This window comes from Typopeltis vanoorti, chromosome 5 (assembly GCF_054136105.1).
Source record: "Typopeltis vanoorti isolate ZY-2024b chromosome 5, IOZ_Tvanoo_1.0, whole genome shotgun sequence".
NCBI lineage: Eukaryota > Metazoa > Arthropoda > Arachnida > Uropygi > Thelyphonidae > Typopeltis > Typopeltis vanoorti.
The window spans coordinates 58,981,864-59,001,471 of record NC_143553.1 but is presented as its reverse complement, the minus strand read 5'-3'; the positions used below and the strand labels follow the sequence as shown (position 1 = coordinate 59,001,471).

The 19,608-nt window shown below is 35.8% G+C and overlaps 1 protein-coding gene across 1 annotated transcript in view; it reads left to right on the top strand.

Annotated features, from left to right (window-relative positions):
• LOC150106452 (protein FAM204A-like) overlaps positions 1 to 19,608 on the top strand; it is a 70,199-nt gene that overhangs the window by 14,655 nt on the left and 35,936 nt on the right. Inside the window, exon 3 of the mRNA XM_090392449.1 lies at positions 17,422 to 17,579. Coding sequence (XP_090248575.1) covers positions 17,527 to 17,579 — 53 coding nt within the window. The 5' untranslated portion in view covers positions 17,422 to 17,526. The remainder of the gene's footprint in view (positions 1 to 17,421; positions 17,580 to 19,608) is intronic.

Genomic DNA, 19,608 nt, shown 5'->3' with positions numbered 1-19,608 from the left:
TAGGCACCCTAAGATGACTGTCTCCCAAATCTGAGGCAAATTTATACAGCCATATCTGTTGTTGAGATTCAGAGTATGTTTCAAGGCTTCTGTTGCTTCTAAGAATAATCTCTCTGACTTGTAAAAGCTTCTTCCAGTTGATCCTGTGTGCAGGGGAGTATGTTTCAAGGCTTCTGTTGCTTCTAAGAATAATCTCTCTGACTTGTAAAAGCTTCTGTGCAGTACTTTTGTCTTCTTCCAGTTGATCCTGTGTGCAGGGGCATCCAAAGCATGGTCTGCTAGGCCCGACTCGCCATAGTGATAGTGCTGGATGTATCTTTTATGTTCACTGATGCAGAAGTCCACAGTTCTCCTGTTTGACCGTAGTAAGCTTGATCACATGAGCAAGGTTATTTATAGACGAGCGAGTGTAGCACTATTATGAGAACCGATTAATGCCACTCGCTTTGTGTTATCAAAATTAAATTCGACCATCAACGCGCTATGTGAACTACTATTTAATATTTTAAACACGGAACTGTGGGAGATCCTAGAGAACATCACCGACACAATAGCTAGAAAAGAATTCATCAAAGTCAAAGTCAAAAACCAGCACCAGAAAAAGTTTGAAAATCTCCAACAATGCAGTGCTACACAATGACTGTAATTACAACAAGGTCGCGTCATTGTGAATTTATCATTGCTCACCTTAACCAAAGAAGCCATTAGTGCTTTAAGTCAGGGGCACAATTTTGCTGTTACTCCCAAACAAGTTCCAAAAGTCGGAATAATGGCATCCATCGAACAGAGAATATACGACCTGCCTCCAGCAATAGCCAGTAACATACGTTTAGATGTGGCCAACATCCTAATCCAGTCTAAGCCTTCCAAAAATAATATCCCTCATAAGGAAATCATTGCTCTAAAAGAGTTACATAATAATAACCAGATTATCATAACAAAAGCAGACAAAGGGAACGCATCTGTGGTGATGGACACAAAAGAATATGAAAACAAAATGCACACACTTTTACAAGACCAGTTAACATACAAAATTATAAATCGCAATCCCACCAACACACAAAAGAATAAGGTGCATAAATTACTGTAAAAAGTCACTTCCTGGCCTAAAGAAACAGTAAACAAACTCAAGCCCTTCCATGTTAAAACACTCAGGATACGTCCTATTGCAGATAGTATAAATAGTCCCACATACAAACTGGCTAGACATTTAGCTAAGCTACTAGTCACTCTCACAAACAATTCTCCCTCCTTTGTCAAAAATTCTGCCCACCTAAAAAAGTATTTTATAACACCATACCTTAAAAACTTCAGACTTAATGGTGAGCTTTGATATCACCTGACTATTCACAAATGTAATACTAATTGAAACCCTTAATCTGCTAAAGTCACACTTTCCTGCTGATATATTTTGATATATTTGAACTATTTAAATTCACAATACATGCAGGATATTTCAAATGGAAAGGGAAAATATATATACAAACAGTTAGATGGGACAGCTATGGGCTCTCCCTTTCTCGCCCATTAGCCAACTTCTACATAGAACAGCTGGAAAAACTAGCTATCAATACAGCCACTCTCAAACCAACACTTTGGCTATGCTATGTTGATGATGTGCTTGCTATTTGGCCACATGGCCCAGGCACATTGGATACATTCTTAGCACATTTAAATAGCCAACATCCAAAAATTCACTTTACAATGGAACTGGAAGCTAATAACTGTCTGCCCTTCCTGGATATACTAATCACACGTCTTCCAGATGGTTCCTTATCATTCTCAGTTTTTAGAAAACCCACACATACAGGGAGATATTTACACAAACAATCACACCGTCACACCAACAGCATGGTATCTTAACAATAACCCACAGAGCGAGAGCAATCTGTTCCAATGACAATGCTCTTGCTGCTGAACTGGCTTACTTATGCTACACCTTCTTGGCCAATGACTATAATCCCCATAAGATAAACAAAATACTAAATGCTCCTAAAAAACTCCTCCCACTATCCACCACAGAGAACTACTACAAAACTGTTAATTCTCAATAAACATTAACTACGCACTGTATTCAGACAGTGTGTCAAATTAGCAACTCTCATCCGTTCACCCAAGGACAGCATTCAGGAGTCTACAAAGTACCCTGCTCGTGTGATCAAACTTACTACGGTCAAACAGGAAGAACTGTGGATATCTGCATCAGTGAACATAAAAGATACATCCGGCACTACTGTGGCAAGTCGGGCCTAGCAGACCATGCTTTGGATACCCTTGCACACAGGATCAACTGGAAGAAAATAAAAGTACTCCAAAGAAGCTTTTACAAGTCAGAGAGATTGTTCTTAGAAGCAACAGAAGCCTTGAAACATACTCTGAATCTCAACAACAGATATGGCTGTATTAATTTGCCTAAGATTTGGGAGACAGTCATCTTAAGACATAACTAGTACCTGCTTTCTCTCTCTCTCTCTCTCTGTTTTTTTTTTTTTTAGATAGAAGGCAGCCTGATTAGGACTTTAGTCTTTGTGTTGTTGCTACAATTTTGTTAAACTAGTCCCTTTGTTACACCATGTTGTTTCTTGCATACTGTGACAAACTGTGTTTTTGTGCTCTGAAGATGCTGGTTATAACACCAGCAAAATATCAAATATCAAAATATCAATAAGTCAATAAATAATTATTTATTTATAATTCTGTGTTCTGATATATACTGTAAAAATTAAACAACATCCCAACAAAATGGCAAATATGTATTCTCTATTGCTTATGCATCACTTGAAGAAAACTACCATTATGCACTTGTCCATTTACACAACACAGTGGAATGCCAAATTTAAATTAGTTGCATATAATTCTAAACTAATCTACTGGTTTTCATTTTTTTTTTTTTTATGAATCCATGCTACACCAACACTGCTGTTAATTCCCCCCCCTGTAATATTATTCTTATTACCTCTCTCTCTAATGTTCTTCTCACTTCTTCCTCTTGTTTTGCTCACAGGTCTTACACTATTTTTAAAGCTGATACCCATAACCCACAATGGTGCAACTCACTGATGTTACAAACTCATTTACATAGACCCCTATAATAGTAATAAATCCAAATAAGAAATTTGTTATCAAACTCTAAACATGATCCAAAAAGCCATTCCTTACTGAAAATCATTTACTAATTTAAACAATCTTGCCTCAGTTCAGTTGTGTAACTAAATTTTAGGCACTTTACTGCAGCATGCTTTCATTAGTCCCTTGAAACTGAGAATTTTTGTTGGGTCCACCTAAGCTCTTGCTCCCTACATTGTTGTATTTGCAGTGTTGTTTTTATGCTGATGCCTTACACAGCATGACATTTCCTCATGTTGTACCGTCATTTTTGAAAACTGATTACAGACAATGTATAATACATTAATTGCACAGTAAGGAATGTGACATCATCACAACAAAATCATCTACTATTTAACATAATTGTGGTAAATAAGACATTGATTATGAAAAAGCAAATACCTGAAGCATGAATTTAGAGAAAGGACCCAGAAGACCAAGTATTGTGGAAATATTTAATCTATTTGTGATAAAAGATTTTAGACTTAAGATGGGGGGGGGGGTGACAATTGTTATAAGTAGTCTCATGCTACCTGTTGCCAGGACACTAGGAAACTATCAGGATTCTGTTTCTGTTTAAGCACACTATTTTGTTTTATGTATTTGATTTTCATTTGTGCATTATGTCCTCTAGAACTTGGGTAAATAGTGCAGCCCCATTTTGTTATATCTGCAGTAGTAACAAACAGATAACAAAGCACACCATTTGTCAGTAATATACACTCCTTGAAATAAGTCACTGGACACCAACATGGGGCAAGGTGCATCATGTCATATAATGAGTTGTGTTTGTAGCTGGTATAGATTGGAGGAATATGATGGTCCCAAGTCAGTGCAACTATGTCTGGGTGAAATGGCTGCGAGAAGAGCGCTGATGAAGTTTGAAAGAGGCTTTCTGATAGGATGTCATGTTGCAGGCCTATCTGTTCGACAAATTGTTGAAAAATTGGGCCATTCCAGATCAATAATTAGTGATACCATACTCAGGTGCAAGTGCAGGAGTCAACTGCAAGCACTACCTGTGTGGATGATCGTCACACTTATGAAATGTTACCATAGGATGCTGTGAAGAGTAATATGTAAATATTGGCATTTTTAGGCAGACATGTTGAATGTGGAGTTCCACATTCATCGACTGGAACATGAATCTGCACAAAAACACTCAAAACCAAAGCTCACAACATGGGTTTTCATGGTAGGACCACAATAATCAAGTCTCATATAACCTGAACCAGCATGAAACATTATCTTCAGTGCTACAAAGAGCATGTACAATGGGATGTGGAAACTTGAAAAGCTGTGTTATGGAGTGACAAATCATGCTACACCTTCTACCAAGTAGATGAATGGGTGTGACGGATGTCTGATTATTGTCTCTTACCAAAGTGCATAACCCCACCTATGGTATTCAGATGTGGCAGTGTGATGGTATGGTCCAGGTTTGGCCATGGACCTCTGTTTGTGATACCATGAACATTGAACTCTGATGGGTATCTGAACATTCTGGATAATGCAATGCTTCCTACTTTGTGGCATTTCTATGGAACTGACTATTGTCTCTTTCAGCAAGACAGTGCACCATGTCATAAGCCTGCTGCTCTAACTGCTTGGTTTGTGGACATGAACATAACCATGCTAGACTGGCCTCTATAGAGCCCTGATTTCAATAGGGTTGAGATCTATAGATGTAATGGAGCATCCCATGAGGTCAAGTGATGTCTGCCAGGACCTCATTACATGCATTCAGGAAGAATGGTCAAAATTTCCATTGTTTGCTATCATATACTTGTGGAAAGTATGACCTCGTAGGATTGCTGTAGTTATTGCAGCAAAAGGAGGTCCTACATCTTATTAAGGGCACCATGACTGTTTGTTCCTCACACTATGGTATCCATTGACTTCTTTCCAATTATGCCTGTTTTCTTGTGAAACTTGTGATCAGTATAAACAGTGGACTACATGTTGAATAACTGAAGTCTACTCCAGAGTTACAATATTTTCCTTTTGCTATTCTGCTGGTGTGGCATGAACTGGAACTAGGAATGGATGGAGTATTTCCTATTCAATACTTCCATATAAATTATAAATGTATCTACAATTTTGAAAAATGAATAATTTTGCACCAAAATGGACATAATCAAAGGTAAATTAGGTCAATAAGCCATGATGAGCCAAGCCAATGGAAGGTGCTCATTGATTCATCTGAAAGAAACTCAAAAGATGCTCCAGAATGTCAATATAGTATCTGCACTTCTGTGTTTATTCTTTTTCTTAATTGCTTATTCTTTTTATTTATAAGAGACTGCAGCCACTACCCAGACCGGTTTCGACCTTTATTGAGGTCTCATCAGTGGGAGCCAGACCCAGGAGAGATACCACGGTTGAAGTAATGCAGAATTCATATATATCTCAATAATACAAAGCACACCCCCCTTTTAAGCATGTATAATTCAATGCATAATGGGAAATGGCCCATGAGATATATATATAACTTCTGCATTACTTCAACCGTAGTATCTCTCCCGGGTCTGGCTCTCACTGACGAGATCTCAGTAAAGGTCGAAACCAGTCTGGGTACTGGCCCTTCCCATTATGCATTGCATTATACATGCCCGAAAGGCAGTGTGCTTTGCATTATGGGATACATACTAATGCAAGTGATATGAAGTCATTAGCTTCTATATACAAGTAGGTCAGACATGAACATATTTCACGCACAAAACTTTGTTTTGCTTACTTGGGAAAAGGATTAAAACCAAGTATAAAATTTCTTGGTCTCTTTAACATACATTTCTGCAGACATACTGAACACAACATATTTAAGCAGAAGGTTAGTTCCTCCTCTGTCTGAGGTACAACAGTGAACTGGTTCTGAATGTCCACCAACTAACTAAATAATCCTACTGCACTTATTCTAACCAGGTTGTGCCTAAAGGGAGTCAGAACATAGCATTGTGCTTTTGGGGGGGGGGTACTATTGAGGGTCATGGATAAATGACCAGACTGTTGGAGCCATACTCATGAATCTTTCACTCTCACATTGTATCTATCCCTCTTTCTAAGTTTCTGAAATTATCATTCATGAAGGACATAGAAATAACAGTGCCATTGCAGATCATAAAAAATATTGCACAAATAATAAAGAATACCAAAAAGAAATCATTAGAAATAATGAAAATGCAACACAAAAAATTAAAGAAACAATAAAAATACAATAGAAACTCGCATCAAGACAATTCTGTACAAAATAAAAAAAAGACACTTTTACATCTGCTTCACAGAGATTTACAGTCTCACTTTAAACTTAAATTATTTGAACTATTCAAACTACATTCTGCATAATTTCTTCCAATTGGTGTGTGCGTGTCATACCTAACATTTCATGCCTGAGATTACTGAACTTGAATCCCTCATTATAATCTGCTCCGACTTAGATATCCTTGCCACATATTTGTTGCTTTCATTTGCTGCCTTAACTGCTCTCCTAATTCCAGCAACTCCTCTAATCTCTTTGATTATTTATCTCTCAAGGTTGATTTTCCACAGTTTTTTTAATTTTCTGTAGGCTTCTTCTCTGATCTTCACAGATCAGCCTGAAGATGCTAAATTATTTGCTGTTGGTAATGATTTGACACAAATTGTGTATCTACAAACCAGAATTGCAGATAATCCTCATCATACTCTCCACATCCAGGACCTCCTTCTCCATATACGCTGTTGGCATCACATCTCATCCTGGTAATAACTCTAATCTTAGCCTTGTTCATGTTTCTTTTGCTATATATTAACAACTTCACAAGCCAACCCATGTCCTTTCACACTTCAGGTACTGAAGGCCTCTTGGCCTCTTTTTCATGGTTTAATTACATGTAATTTCTACTCTTCTGAACCAGACATCTTCTTCAACTAAATAATTGCAATAATCCTAGCTAGAATGAGAACTTTAATCCCCCTACACTCTCTCTCTCTCTTTACAAAAAATCCCTGGCCACAGTCCAAGCCTTGGTTTTCCAATAAGTGTACCAAAGCAGTCAAAGATAAAAATTCACCATAACTCAAATGACCCAAAATCCAAATCAGATTTTGAGACATTCAAATGTAGACCACTTATCTTGTACTCAAACGTCAGTTTAAACCTTGATCTGTTGGGCATCAGGTTCATCCTAAGTCTGTTAGACACTTCTTCCCTTCTATATTTCCATATTTCTCACATCTAGATGATACCATAGTAACATCACCCAATGATAAGGATTACCCCTTGGTATCAGTTTTTTCTACTGACTTATATATAAATGAGAAAGGATATCCATAAACAGTGTACTATATGCCTTGATGGTCCAAATGGTATCCCCACTTATACCCATAAGTTTGTGCTGCTTAAAATTTGAACTCACCCTATATCATCTATTCAAGCTGTCATACTTGTACAGCTTGTATCTAGACTGTCCTAAAAAAGGGAGTAAAAGTTAGCCTCCAATGTCCTGTTGTCCTCACTACAATCTTCTTGAAAATAGTGAAGGTTTCAGCTACCCATCTTCTTCACTATCAAGAGGCTTACCAGTTAATTAGTAATTGTCAACTTTACTCACCAGAGAATCCAGAAGCACAAAGTCTGAAAAACTTAATCAATAGGTAGATGAAGGTGTGTATATGTGTACATTGAGAAGAGTGAGTATGAGAATGACCAACAAATGCAGAATCTAGTCTCTAAAACAGCAGTATTGAATGTAGTGGTCATTTCAGGAAGTAAAGGTGGTTGGGTGATCTGAAGGAATGCTTCAGTTTCTATATACTAATGCCAGAGGTATCAGGAACAAGAGAGAGGAATTTTTGGCATTGGTTAGTGCAACCTCACCAAAAGTTAGAGACATTAGTGAGAATGGCTAACAGTAAATGATGAATTTACAAGGAAAGAATGCGATAGGTTTAGTATTTTCAGGAAGGATAGAGAAGATAGAATTGGGGGGGGGGGGTACCGATGATAGCAGATAAATTGCAGCCAAAAGAGTAGGAGACAGGTAGGTGGATGGCAGTTCTCTTGAGGCAATCTAGTATGAGATTGAGACCAATAAGACAAAATGTATGGTTAGTTGTAAGTCAGTAGGTTCCAGGAATGATGTGAAAGACATACTTCAGCAAATTAGTACAATGAGGACAGGTTGAGTAATTATTATGGGGGTGGGCAGAGATCCTTCCAATCTAAATCTCCATAGTTCTCCCAAATAGCAGGAACTATGGAGATTTAGATTGGAAGGATCACGTGGCAGGAAGAAAATGGAATTTATACACCTACTGAGAGATAATTATGTGAGGCAGCATGTGATTCAGGGGACTCATGGTATGAAGTTATTGGATCTCATCATAGGATCAAGAGAGCTATCTGTAACCATTGTGGCCACATTGCATCTGATTGGGGGTGTGATCACTTGATTTGAAGATTGCAAAATGTGAGGGGAGGGGTATTCTGTCAAGAAGGGGTATGTGGAACTACATCCATGGTCAGGAGGGTTAATCATGTAGTAGTTAGATGGATGAGTAGCATCAGTAAACAAGAACTACAAAAAAAAAAAAAAAAGTGTTATAGTGGGTATATAAGGTGAAAGGTGACTAACAAGCTCACAAGCAGTATAAAGGCCAGGCAAGAAAGGTGACTGGCATGGTAAGGAAGACACAAAATCAGATTATGAGAAAAAAATAGGCAGGCCAAAGGAAATCCCAAAGAGTTCTTTCATTATGTGGCAAGTAACAGGAAGAATGACTATGGGAGGATAACTTTAACATGTGCTGATGGTAGAAAGGTGACAGAAGCAGATAAAATAGTGCATGGTAAAACTTTGCAATATATCCTTGCAAGATAAAACTTTCCAAGGGTATATCATCCACATGAGGCTATTGCTCTGATTGATGTGAGAACAGAGGTGCATGAATTAGCAGTTCTTAGGATGTTGCAGAATCTCAGTGTAAATAGGGCCATGGGATTAGATAGGATATCAACTTGTGTTTTACAAGAATGTGCAAATGTGCAAGGGAACTGGCAATGCCTCTGACTAGGCTCTTTAAGTCTCAATTCTGGTCGAGTCCCAAGAGAGTGGAAAGTGGGAAAAAGAATTCCTTTGTATAATGGAGTCTTTAACACTGCAATAGCAAATTATAGACCAATCAGTATCTAAGGAATAGTGGTTAAAGATACAGGAAAAGTTGGTCAAAGAGTGAATTCAGGAATGGGTGGATAAGAATATCATACTCTATGAGGGGCAGTAGGCTTTGTGAAGGGCTATCATGCCTTAGCAATTAACTGACTTTTTATAATAGGGTTGCAGCTTTATCCAAAAGAGCTACACAGTGATTCATTCTGCTGGATTTTTCAAATTCATTTGACAGAATACCATGGGAATCTCTGTTACACAAATTAGTACAAATGGATGTGGATATGACACTGGGTATATGGATACGAGGGTGGATGATGGACTGATAATAGATAGTTATCAGGAAGGTTCTGTGTTAGGACCACTACTGTTTAATGTGTTCATACATGATATGGTAAATAGTTTGAAGGGAAATATTCAGTTCTTTGCTGGTGATGCAAAATTGGATTGAGTAAATAGCTAATCAAGGCAATGTGGGGAACTTACAGGATGATTTAAATAGGCTGACACTATGGGCAAAACATGATGGATGTCAGTTTGATGTGGAAAAGTGTAAAGTTATGCATTTTGGGATAATACATAAATTACAAGCATTCTACCACATTGATGGAATTGTACTCCAGCAAATAGATGAAGCTAGAGATTTGGGGGATGAGAGTTGAAGTTTAGAGGGCATATTGCTCAGTTTCCCAAGGTAACTCATAGGATTACTTGGCTGTTGAAGAACATATGCTAGCAAGTAGAGATAAAGTTGTTATTTCTCTTTATAAAGCCTTAATACTTACACATCTGGATTACTGGGCTTGGATCTGGCCACCCAGGTTTCTTGGGGTTGAGGAAGTAGTGGAGAGATCCAGAGGCAAGTGACTAAGATGGTGAGTAGTCTGTGAAATGCATCCTTATGAGGATAAATTGAGAGTTTGTGGATTGCAAAAATTGGTTGATAAGCAAAAAAAAGAGAGAGGATGTGATGGAAATGTTTAAGTTACTTAAAAGATTTTATAGAGTGGATGTGTGGTGGGACTCATTGTTTTATAGGATTGATGCAGGGGAAATATTTGAGCACTTCAGAGTTGAGTAAGAGTATGGTAATAAGGATGTGAAGACTGGATTTTTCACTTGCAGATGGTGAATTAATGGAATAGGTTGCCTGAGTCAGTGTGTGCTTTGTCTGTTAATGGTTTCAAGAGAGAGATGATAGATATTGTGTTGATAGTTGAGTCTCTCATAATGAGTCTTAGGACTCCATAATAGTATATTATTATTATTATTGCACAGGTTCCTCCATGGAGTCCTAAGACTCATCTTGGGAGACTCAACTATCAACACTATATCTGTTGTATCTCTCTCTCTCTCTCTTGAAACCATTAACAGACAAAGCACACACAATTGACTCACGCAATCCATTCCATTTATTCACCACTCTCCATGTGAAAAATTTAGTCCCTCATGTCTTGCTAACTACACTCTTACTCAACTTCCAGGAATAACCTCTTGTCCTACCCAGTCTAGCCAAGTGTTGAAACATTTCCCCTGCATCAAATCTATGAAATCCTTTAAGTAACTTAAATGTTTCTATCATAATCCTCCTTTTTTTTTTGCCTATCAATCAACTATTGCAATCCACAAATCCTCAATCTATCCTCATAGGAAGCAATGCACAGACCACTCACCATATTGGCCAATTATGGGGAATGTTTAAGAATCCCAGGTGACCACCAGACCTGAGTAAAGTAATCCAGATGTAGTCGTATCAAGGCTTTATAAAGAGGAATGATAACTGCCTTATCTCTGCTTATTAGTGTTCTTCAATAACTAAGTGTGAGCTACCCTGCCTACTTGAGTAATGTGCCCTCTAATGAGACAATCTTAATCGGACAGACTGTATGCCTATTTCTAAGTTTTGGGAAGTGATTTGCAGTTAATTATCTATAATTTTTTATCTTTTTATTTATTTATCTTTTAAATTAATTTATTTATTATACATCTATTCCCACATCTTGAAAATCTAATGGTTTCCTTCTACTGGACATCTGTGACCAAGATGTGATATCATATGCATGCTGTAATGACTTGTTCTTATATTCAGAATTTAAATGTTGCTGCCAGTTTTTCTGTCTTCTCCCTGAAAGAAACTTGACATATTAAGTGAAATATATAGGAATAATAAATTATATTTAGTTTTTCTTACACGTGTGAAGCCATTATTCAAAAAATATGCTATGTCCTCCAAACTTCAACTGTCTTTCTACTACTATCTTCATATCTCTGGCTTCGTCAATTTCTTGGATTACAGTTCCCTCAGTGTGACATGCAGCTTGTAATCATTGTATCCCCAAAATGCATAACTGTCCACTTTTCCACATTAAATTGACATCCAGTATGTTTGTCCATAGTGTCAGTCTATTTAAATCATCCTACAAGCTCTCAGCATTACTTTGATTAACTACTACTCTACCAATCTTCAAATTAGTTCCTATATCATATATGTACAAATTAAACAGCAGTTGTCCAAGCACAGAGTCCTGTGGTACACCACTAGTCACCTACCTTCTCCTGTATTCTGCTCTTCCATATACTACTTTTTTTGGTATCTGTCCATCAGCCACCCTTTTATCCATAACACCAGTTTTGTATCCATCCCAAATTTCTTGCAGTTTGCATAATAGATTACCATGTGGTATCCTGTCAAAAGCGTTTGAAACCAGAAGTTGCATCATGTAGCCATTCCCTTTATCCAACTCAGCTGTTGTTATTACCATAACAACAGTGCTATTATAAAAAGTTAGTAAATTGCAAAGGCATGACTGATCCTTCACAAAGCCATGCTTCCCCTCATAGAGTATCATATTCTTGTCCAATCCATTCCTGAATTCCCTTTTTGACAAACTTTTCCAATACTTTTACCACCACAGCTGAGATACACATGGTCTGTAGTTTGCTGCCACAGACTTTGATCCTCCTTTATGTAAAGGAATTATTTTGTCTCCTTTCATTCACTTGGGACTTTGCCAGAGCTGACACTTAAACAGCCTAGTCAAAGGCATTGCCAGTTCCCCTGCACATTCTCTTAAAACACGAGCTAATATCCCATCCAGTCCTACAGCTGTATTTGTATTCAGATTCTGCAATATCCGAAGTACCTTCAATTCATCAAATCTCTGTTCTCACATCAGTCCCTGTCACTTCTGCCATAACAGTATCTTCAATTGGATGATATAACCTTACACAATGGTCACTCATTAGCTTAGCTCAACAATTTCATCTTCCTCTGTTGCCTATCTGCCATCTGTAATCCAAAAGAAGTTATCCTTCCATAGTCATTCTTCCTCCTGCTTTCCACATAATGAAACCTCTCTTTGGGATTTCCTTTTGCCTGCTCGGCTAACTTCTTCTCGTAATCTGATTTTTGCCTTCCTATCACCATGAATCTTCTTACAGGTAATTGTTAATAATCCAGCAAAGCTCAGCATGTCCTTTTCACAAAGTTTTGCTTGATCATTAATAATTTTCCCTAGGAAGCATCATAGTGTTTTCATCACCAGTATAATCCCATTGCTTTGTAACATGGAACAAAATCATTTACCATAACAACAGTGCTTACATTGAAAACCTTAATTGTGTAAATGTTTCAGATGCTTTTCATAAATGTTTCAAATAATAATGATCATTAGTCTTCTATCTATGAAATGAATGATGAATGTGTTATGATAAATAATTTTTACATTAAATCATTTTTAAGAGTGTAAAATTTGGTTAGAGCATTATTAAATTTAATTTTTGTTTTGTTATTCTGCATTTCAACATATTTATTTGTTTCAGTACATATCAGAAGAAAGATGCCATAATGTCAGAATGAATTGCAAACTATTAGATAAATTTAATTTATCATCTTCCCCTTAACATGTTAAGCATAAGGGCCTCATATTAAATTAACTTACTTCATAGAAACCTGATTAATGTTATGATAGTTATTCCTATCTGTTTAGTCTGTTATGTCTGTCAGTTGTGTATTCTCTGGTTGGATTGTGTTGGATCCTACTTCTTCTCAATCTATACTTTGGATCCGACATGATTACTATTAGGATGTTATTAACTAATTGATAAGTTGTAAGTTGATTTCTAATTCAAATATAAAGAAAATTTATATTTAAAGACTGCGCCACTTTATATCTGAATTAGTTCAAGAATTGAAGATAAACCAACTCTCAACTACCCTTCCTTTATATGTTGTTATTATATATACTGGCCGAGTATATTTGACTTACTTAATTCACCCGCTTTGGTTCAAATATTTTATGAATGGTGCAGTAAAAGAGATTCAGGCAAAATACAACTTTTGATTAACAAAAACAAACATTTAATTTTAGAATCACAAATTGTACACTTAAGATCAAAACACTAAATAAGTTATTATAAACACTTCAGCTTTTCTGATAATACTGTCATACAAACTCAGACAATGGTAAATCTGTTATCTCTAATACAGTCTTCTCACAGTTCTTTAAGTTCCAAATACAACAAAAATTGCAGTAACACCTCTTCACAAACAAACACTTTTAAATTTACACTTCAGCTAATTTCCGCAATAGTTTGTTGTTTCAAGGATACTTGCGACATAAGACTGAATGATATAATCACGTAATCACAAGAAAGATATTTATTTAACCAAATATTTCGGTCTGGAAATAGCAGACCATCATCAGTGGTATCACAAGAACAGTTTAAAAAATACAAGCTAGAATACTAACAATAGATCATTAAAATTAGAACACACCGCGTGATGTTATATCACTAAGTATGAAACGGAATATTTTGAAGTAGAAACATGATTGAATTTGCTATTAAAAAAAAAAATTAATTAATGAGTAATCTTGATTAGACTTTCCCAGATTTTTGATATAGATATACAGTCATTGCGATTCAGGTTGGGGCGATGGAGCAAGGCCTCCACACTTTCCTTGAACAAACGTTCGAACCTATAACGGGATCTATGTAAGAGGCGAGTCCTGGACCAAAGGATGCTGTGGTCAGTTTCAATCCCGTGTTGAGCCAATTCAGACTTTTCAGGTTTGTTGTGAAGAATGGATGATTGATGTTCTTGGATTCTTTTTTCAAGAGAACGTCCAGTTTGTCCAAAATAAGAGAGATCACAGTTGCACGGAATTTGATAAACTCCAGGAAGAGATAAAGTTGAGCGTTTGTCTTTAGGAGAAGGAAAATGAGAAGACAATTTATTAATAGGTGAATACGTAGTTGTTAAATCATATTTCTTTAAAATTCTTGCGATAGGTTCTGAAATACCGGAGATATAAGGAATAGGCACTCGACGTATTGAAACTTTGTTGTTTTGTGGAGGATTATAAGAATTGAGAAGACGTTGAGTACTTTTTTCAGAAAAGCCATTGAGTTTCATGTGTTGTTGGATAGTAGAAAGTTCTTTCTGTAGATAATCAAAAGTAGAACAATTAGTTTTGGCTCTTCTGATGAGGCATTTTATAATTCCTGTTTTTTGTCTTTTTTTTATCTTTTTTAGATGTTCTCCTCATCCGATCACCTTCAAATATTCTTACAACTACAGTATACAGGAAACCAACATTCACGGGTCATTATATTCTTAAAGAATCAGCCCATCATTCATGTCAAAAAACAGGAATTATAAAATGCCTCATCAGAAGAGCCAAAACTAATTGTTCTACTTTTGATTATCTACAGAAAGAACTTTCTACTATCCAACAACACATGAAACTCAATGGCTTTTCTGAAAAAAGTACTCAACGTCTTCTCAATTCTTATAATCCTCCACAAAACAACAAAGTTTCAATACGTCGAGTGCCTATTCCTTATATCTCCGGTATTTCAGAACCTATCGCAAGAATTTTAAAGAAATATGATTTAACAACTACGTATTCACCTATTAATAAATTGTCTTCTCATTTTCCTTCTCCTAAAGACAAACGCTCAACTTTATCTCTTCCTGGAGTTTATCAAATTCCGTGCAACTGTGATCTCTCTTATTTTGGACAAACTGGATGTTCTCTTGAAAAAAGAATCCAAGAACATCAATCATCCATTCTTCACAACAAACCTGAAGAGTCTGGATTGGCTCAACACGGGATTGAAACTGACCACAGCATCTTTGGTCCAGGACTCGCCTCTTACATAGATCCCGTTATAGGTTCGAACGTTTGTTCAAGGAAAGTGTGGAGGCCTTGCTTCATCGCCCCAACCTGAATCGTAATGACTGTATATCTATATCAAAAATCTGGGAAAGTCTAATCAAGATTACTCATTAATTAATTTTTTTTTTTTTTTTTAATAGCAAATTCAATCATGTTTCTACTTCAAAATATTCCGTTTCATACTTAGTGATATAACATCATGCGGTGTGTTCTAATTTTAACGATCTATTGTTAGTATTCTAGCTTGTATTTTTTAAACTGTTCTTGTAATACCACTGACGATGGTCTGCTATTTCCAGACCAAAATATTTGGTTAAATAAATATCTTTCTTGTGATTATGTGATTATATCATTCCGCAATAGTTACTGTTAGTATAGGGAAATTCTAGGATGAAACTCACACACTTCTCTGTATAGAATTATTAAAGGTTGGAATAATCTTACTGATAATCTTTTTTCTTCATCTACTTATACGTAAACACTTTTTATAACTGTAAACACTTAAACAGTATACGGCACTCATTAATTAAATCTTGTAAGCAATAACTGAATTAATCATCGGTCATTATACACATAAACAAATGTTCTTGCATGAAGTACTACTGATCACTCATGAATTAAGGCAATACACAATAATTCCTTATCTTGAGGTTTTATATGCACAGTTGTTCATTCCTCCTGCATTCAAATAATTCTTTAGGCACTATAATTCTAAACACAGCTAATGGTAAACTTCAACTTCACAGCCTCTACTATTCTCTAGAAACTTCGTACTTTGCTTCAAGGTTCCGTATGTCCTTGAAAGGTCGGCGCTGAAATTAAATCTCAACTCAAGTATTGCTAGTCTATTTAATAGTCTCTCAGCTGTTTTCCGTAACTATAATTGTTATTCTACAACTTATTAGCTAACTGCTTCTCGACTAGTAGACTTAAATTAGCTGCTTGAGTGACTTGCCGACTCTCTAATATCGCACTCTGATTCCCCGAATGCTGAATGCTCCGATTCCAACTGAATGCCCTCTTCTCACTCCCTATCTCTATTCTAATTTTCAGCATTCTTCCTTTTTATATCCATTCTTCCCGCCTAAATTGTTCTCGTGATTTCTTTATTTTAGTAAACTTTACTAAAAAACTTTAGTAAACTTTCCCTCACGCTTTGTTCCAAACTCGTGCAAGCTATCTAACATACGTTTCCATGACAACAAAACAAAACATAATAAAATTGAGCTATTGCATAACGTTAAGTTTCTACAAATAGGAATAAATAGAGAATATTTACATTTCAATTAATGCGCAGTTAAATTATCAAATACAAGTTCTTATAATATTAATATAGTAATAAATAAAATAGCTTAATAATATTTAATACAGTCTTTTCATTATTAATACATATATCCTTGATTAAATAATTAAATATTAAATAAGGTTAAAGGTAGTTATATGAATATTAAATTATAAACAAGTGAATTACATTAAATAATATTTACACGTCTAGCCTATGTGATGGAAGATCATGTTGGATTCTGAAACAAATAATAATTACTCCAATCTCTATATAATCAGCATCCAACAATTGTCTGTCAGGCCTGGGTTAACTTAGCTTTGTTTGTAAAGACATTTAAAGGTTCTTCATGTCATAGATAGGATTTGAATTCAGATTCTTTCTAGCCACAGGACATCATAACTGACTGAGCTACAGATAATACAAGTCAATTCATATCAAGTTCTGATATACAGTAAAATATTTCAAAGGCAAGGTGCCTTTAATGTAGAAATGCTAGCCAACAAAAAAGTAGATAAGAAATATTGTTGAAGTTATAAAATATCCAGAGCTAATGTTTTAGATATTTTTTAAAATCTGAAGCATGAATTTTTGGTTTACTTTTTTTTTAATTTTATAATTCTTCTTTCTGAAAGAAATTGCACATTACATTTCAGAAAATTTAAGTCATTAATAAATTATATTTTTTTTGGATGGGAGGGAACAGAAGTTTGATAGTTTGAGAAAGCAGTCACAGGAAATAAGAAACTGGTCTGCAGCCAGACAGAAAAAAATTGAAAAGCAGAAATCTGCACGATTATTAAAAAAGGCTATGAAAGACGTATTTATCAGGCAGGCACTTGAGGAGCAATCCAAAGAAGATGGGTAAGTTTTTTTTCCCCCCTTCTTATAAGATGAAATTGAATTTTATGATGGTGTTTATTGTTGAATGTTATTATGTTGCCTAAACTCTTGGAATATCCAAGAAATATAGGGATTAAAATATTACCTTTTTAAAAAGTTGCAGGAGCCTGTGTAGCTCAGTGGATGTGGCGTTTGACCATCACGGTGCTTGACCGCACGAAGGAAGACTTCTTGGTTTCAAATCTAGTCGGCGACTAGAGGAAGTTTTTCTAAGCTTTTTTTTGACTGGTTCCTGAGTTAGTCGATCTCTGGCATGGGCAAGCGGGTTTTTCTCCCGAAAATCAGGTTTTTCGTCCCATAAACTCAAGAAAATCGACCGTAGAACCCACATTATTTCAGACGTTAAATACGAGTGTTAGGGATAGGGACCACGAGATGGTGGCACTTGTTGAGCCGTCTCTCTTCACTGCATGCTGCTTAATTAGTGTTAGCCTTGGGCCAGCAATCTCTGATTGGGTACCAGTGGAGATTGAGCTGCCCACTCAGTCTCCAAAAGTTAGATGGGGCTAAAACGGCCTCGCCTGCTCCCAATATACGGGAATAAAAAGGCATTAGCTGATTTTTATTTATTTTTTTTATTTTTTTTTATAAGTTGTAAGCTCACCTTTGACATATATCAGTATTTAGTAACTGTTCATTTACTTCTGACAATTCATGGAAAATTAACCCAATTCTTCATGCAGTACTATCTTGAATTTTAGCAGTGATGCTGACCTCCATCATTGCCTCTTATGCTCTTCCGCTTCACCCCAGAACATTACGACAAGTTTAGATCATAATCGTAGCAAAACATTTTGTATGCATGAATGGGACATTCACACATACAAAAAAAAAAAAAATCATAGCACAGTTTGAGGAGAGTAATATCTCTAACGAAGTGATTATTGTTGTTATCATCATCAGAACAGCAAGTTCTGATAATCAAAGTATCAGATAATTGAACTACAATTGCATGGTGCTCTACAAGAAGTTGTTTCAAATGCAAGGATTAGTTAATTGAAAGGTCATTATTTTGAAGATTGGATAATTGAAAAGAGAAGATAAAGACAACATTTAAAAGAGACATGAATCACAAAGTATGTGTTTACTGACTCTTGTTTCAGTCATAGCTCAGTGATTACATGGAATATGCTGATGCTGTTTGAGTTTGAGGGGAAACTATGGTTAGTTCAAACAATGCAATTGAAATGGTGGGTTACATAACACATTCATTATTACCAAAAAAATATATATGTATATGAACAGTTAACTGCGATTACTTAGAATATTGAGATATTCTTGATATGCAGCCAGATCTTGATATGCATTGAGATATGCAGTCAGAACATTTGAGATGATGTCATTAAGTTATGCAAGTTTCAAGGAACACACCATTGTTTGAATGTTGTCAGCTATTGTCAAGAATATTTATATATCCTTGACTATATTTTGAATATATAGGAAGATTGTGTGATATACTGGCTATATGTGATACCTAAAGCGAAAGATGAACTACATTTTTACCTGTATGTGAAAAAATGCTCATGACTACAGCCAAATGTGAACATAAATATATTGCCATCATACAAATAAATTATATTATATAAAAAAAATGTATTTTCCATTTCATACAAATTAAATTGCAATATGTTTTTGGAAAAAGTTACAAATTTTCTAAAGATGTTGTTAAGGAATTGATGTACAATGCTTACAGAAAACTATGTGGAGTGACATTTCAGTATGGAATATGTCCACTCCAAACTGCGATGCAGCTCTCACAATGTTGTATTATGTTTAGCACCAAGTGATTCAGGGATTTCGAAAATGCAGTTACATCATGAATGTTACACCTTATATCAAGAATTTAATGGATAACATTGCTTCATGATTTTAACATTAATGTTGCTTCTTTACTACTTTATATGATTTCGAGATTGTTACATCTATCAGAACTTCCACATCCCTCCATAAAAAACAACAACTAGGAGTTATACTAAATTCATTGCTCTTG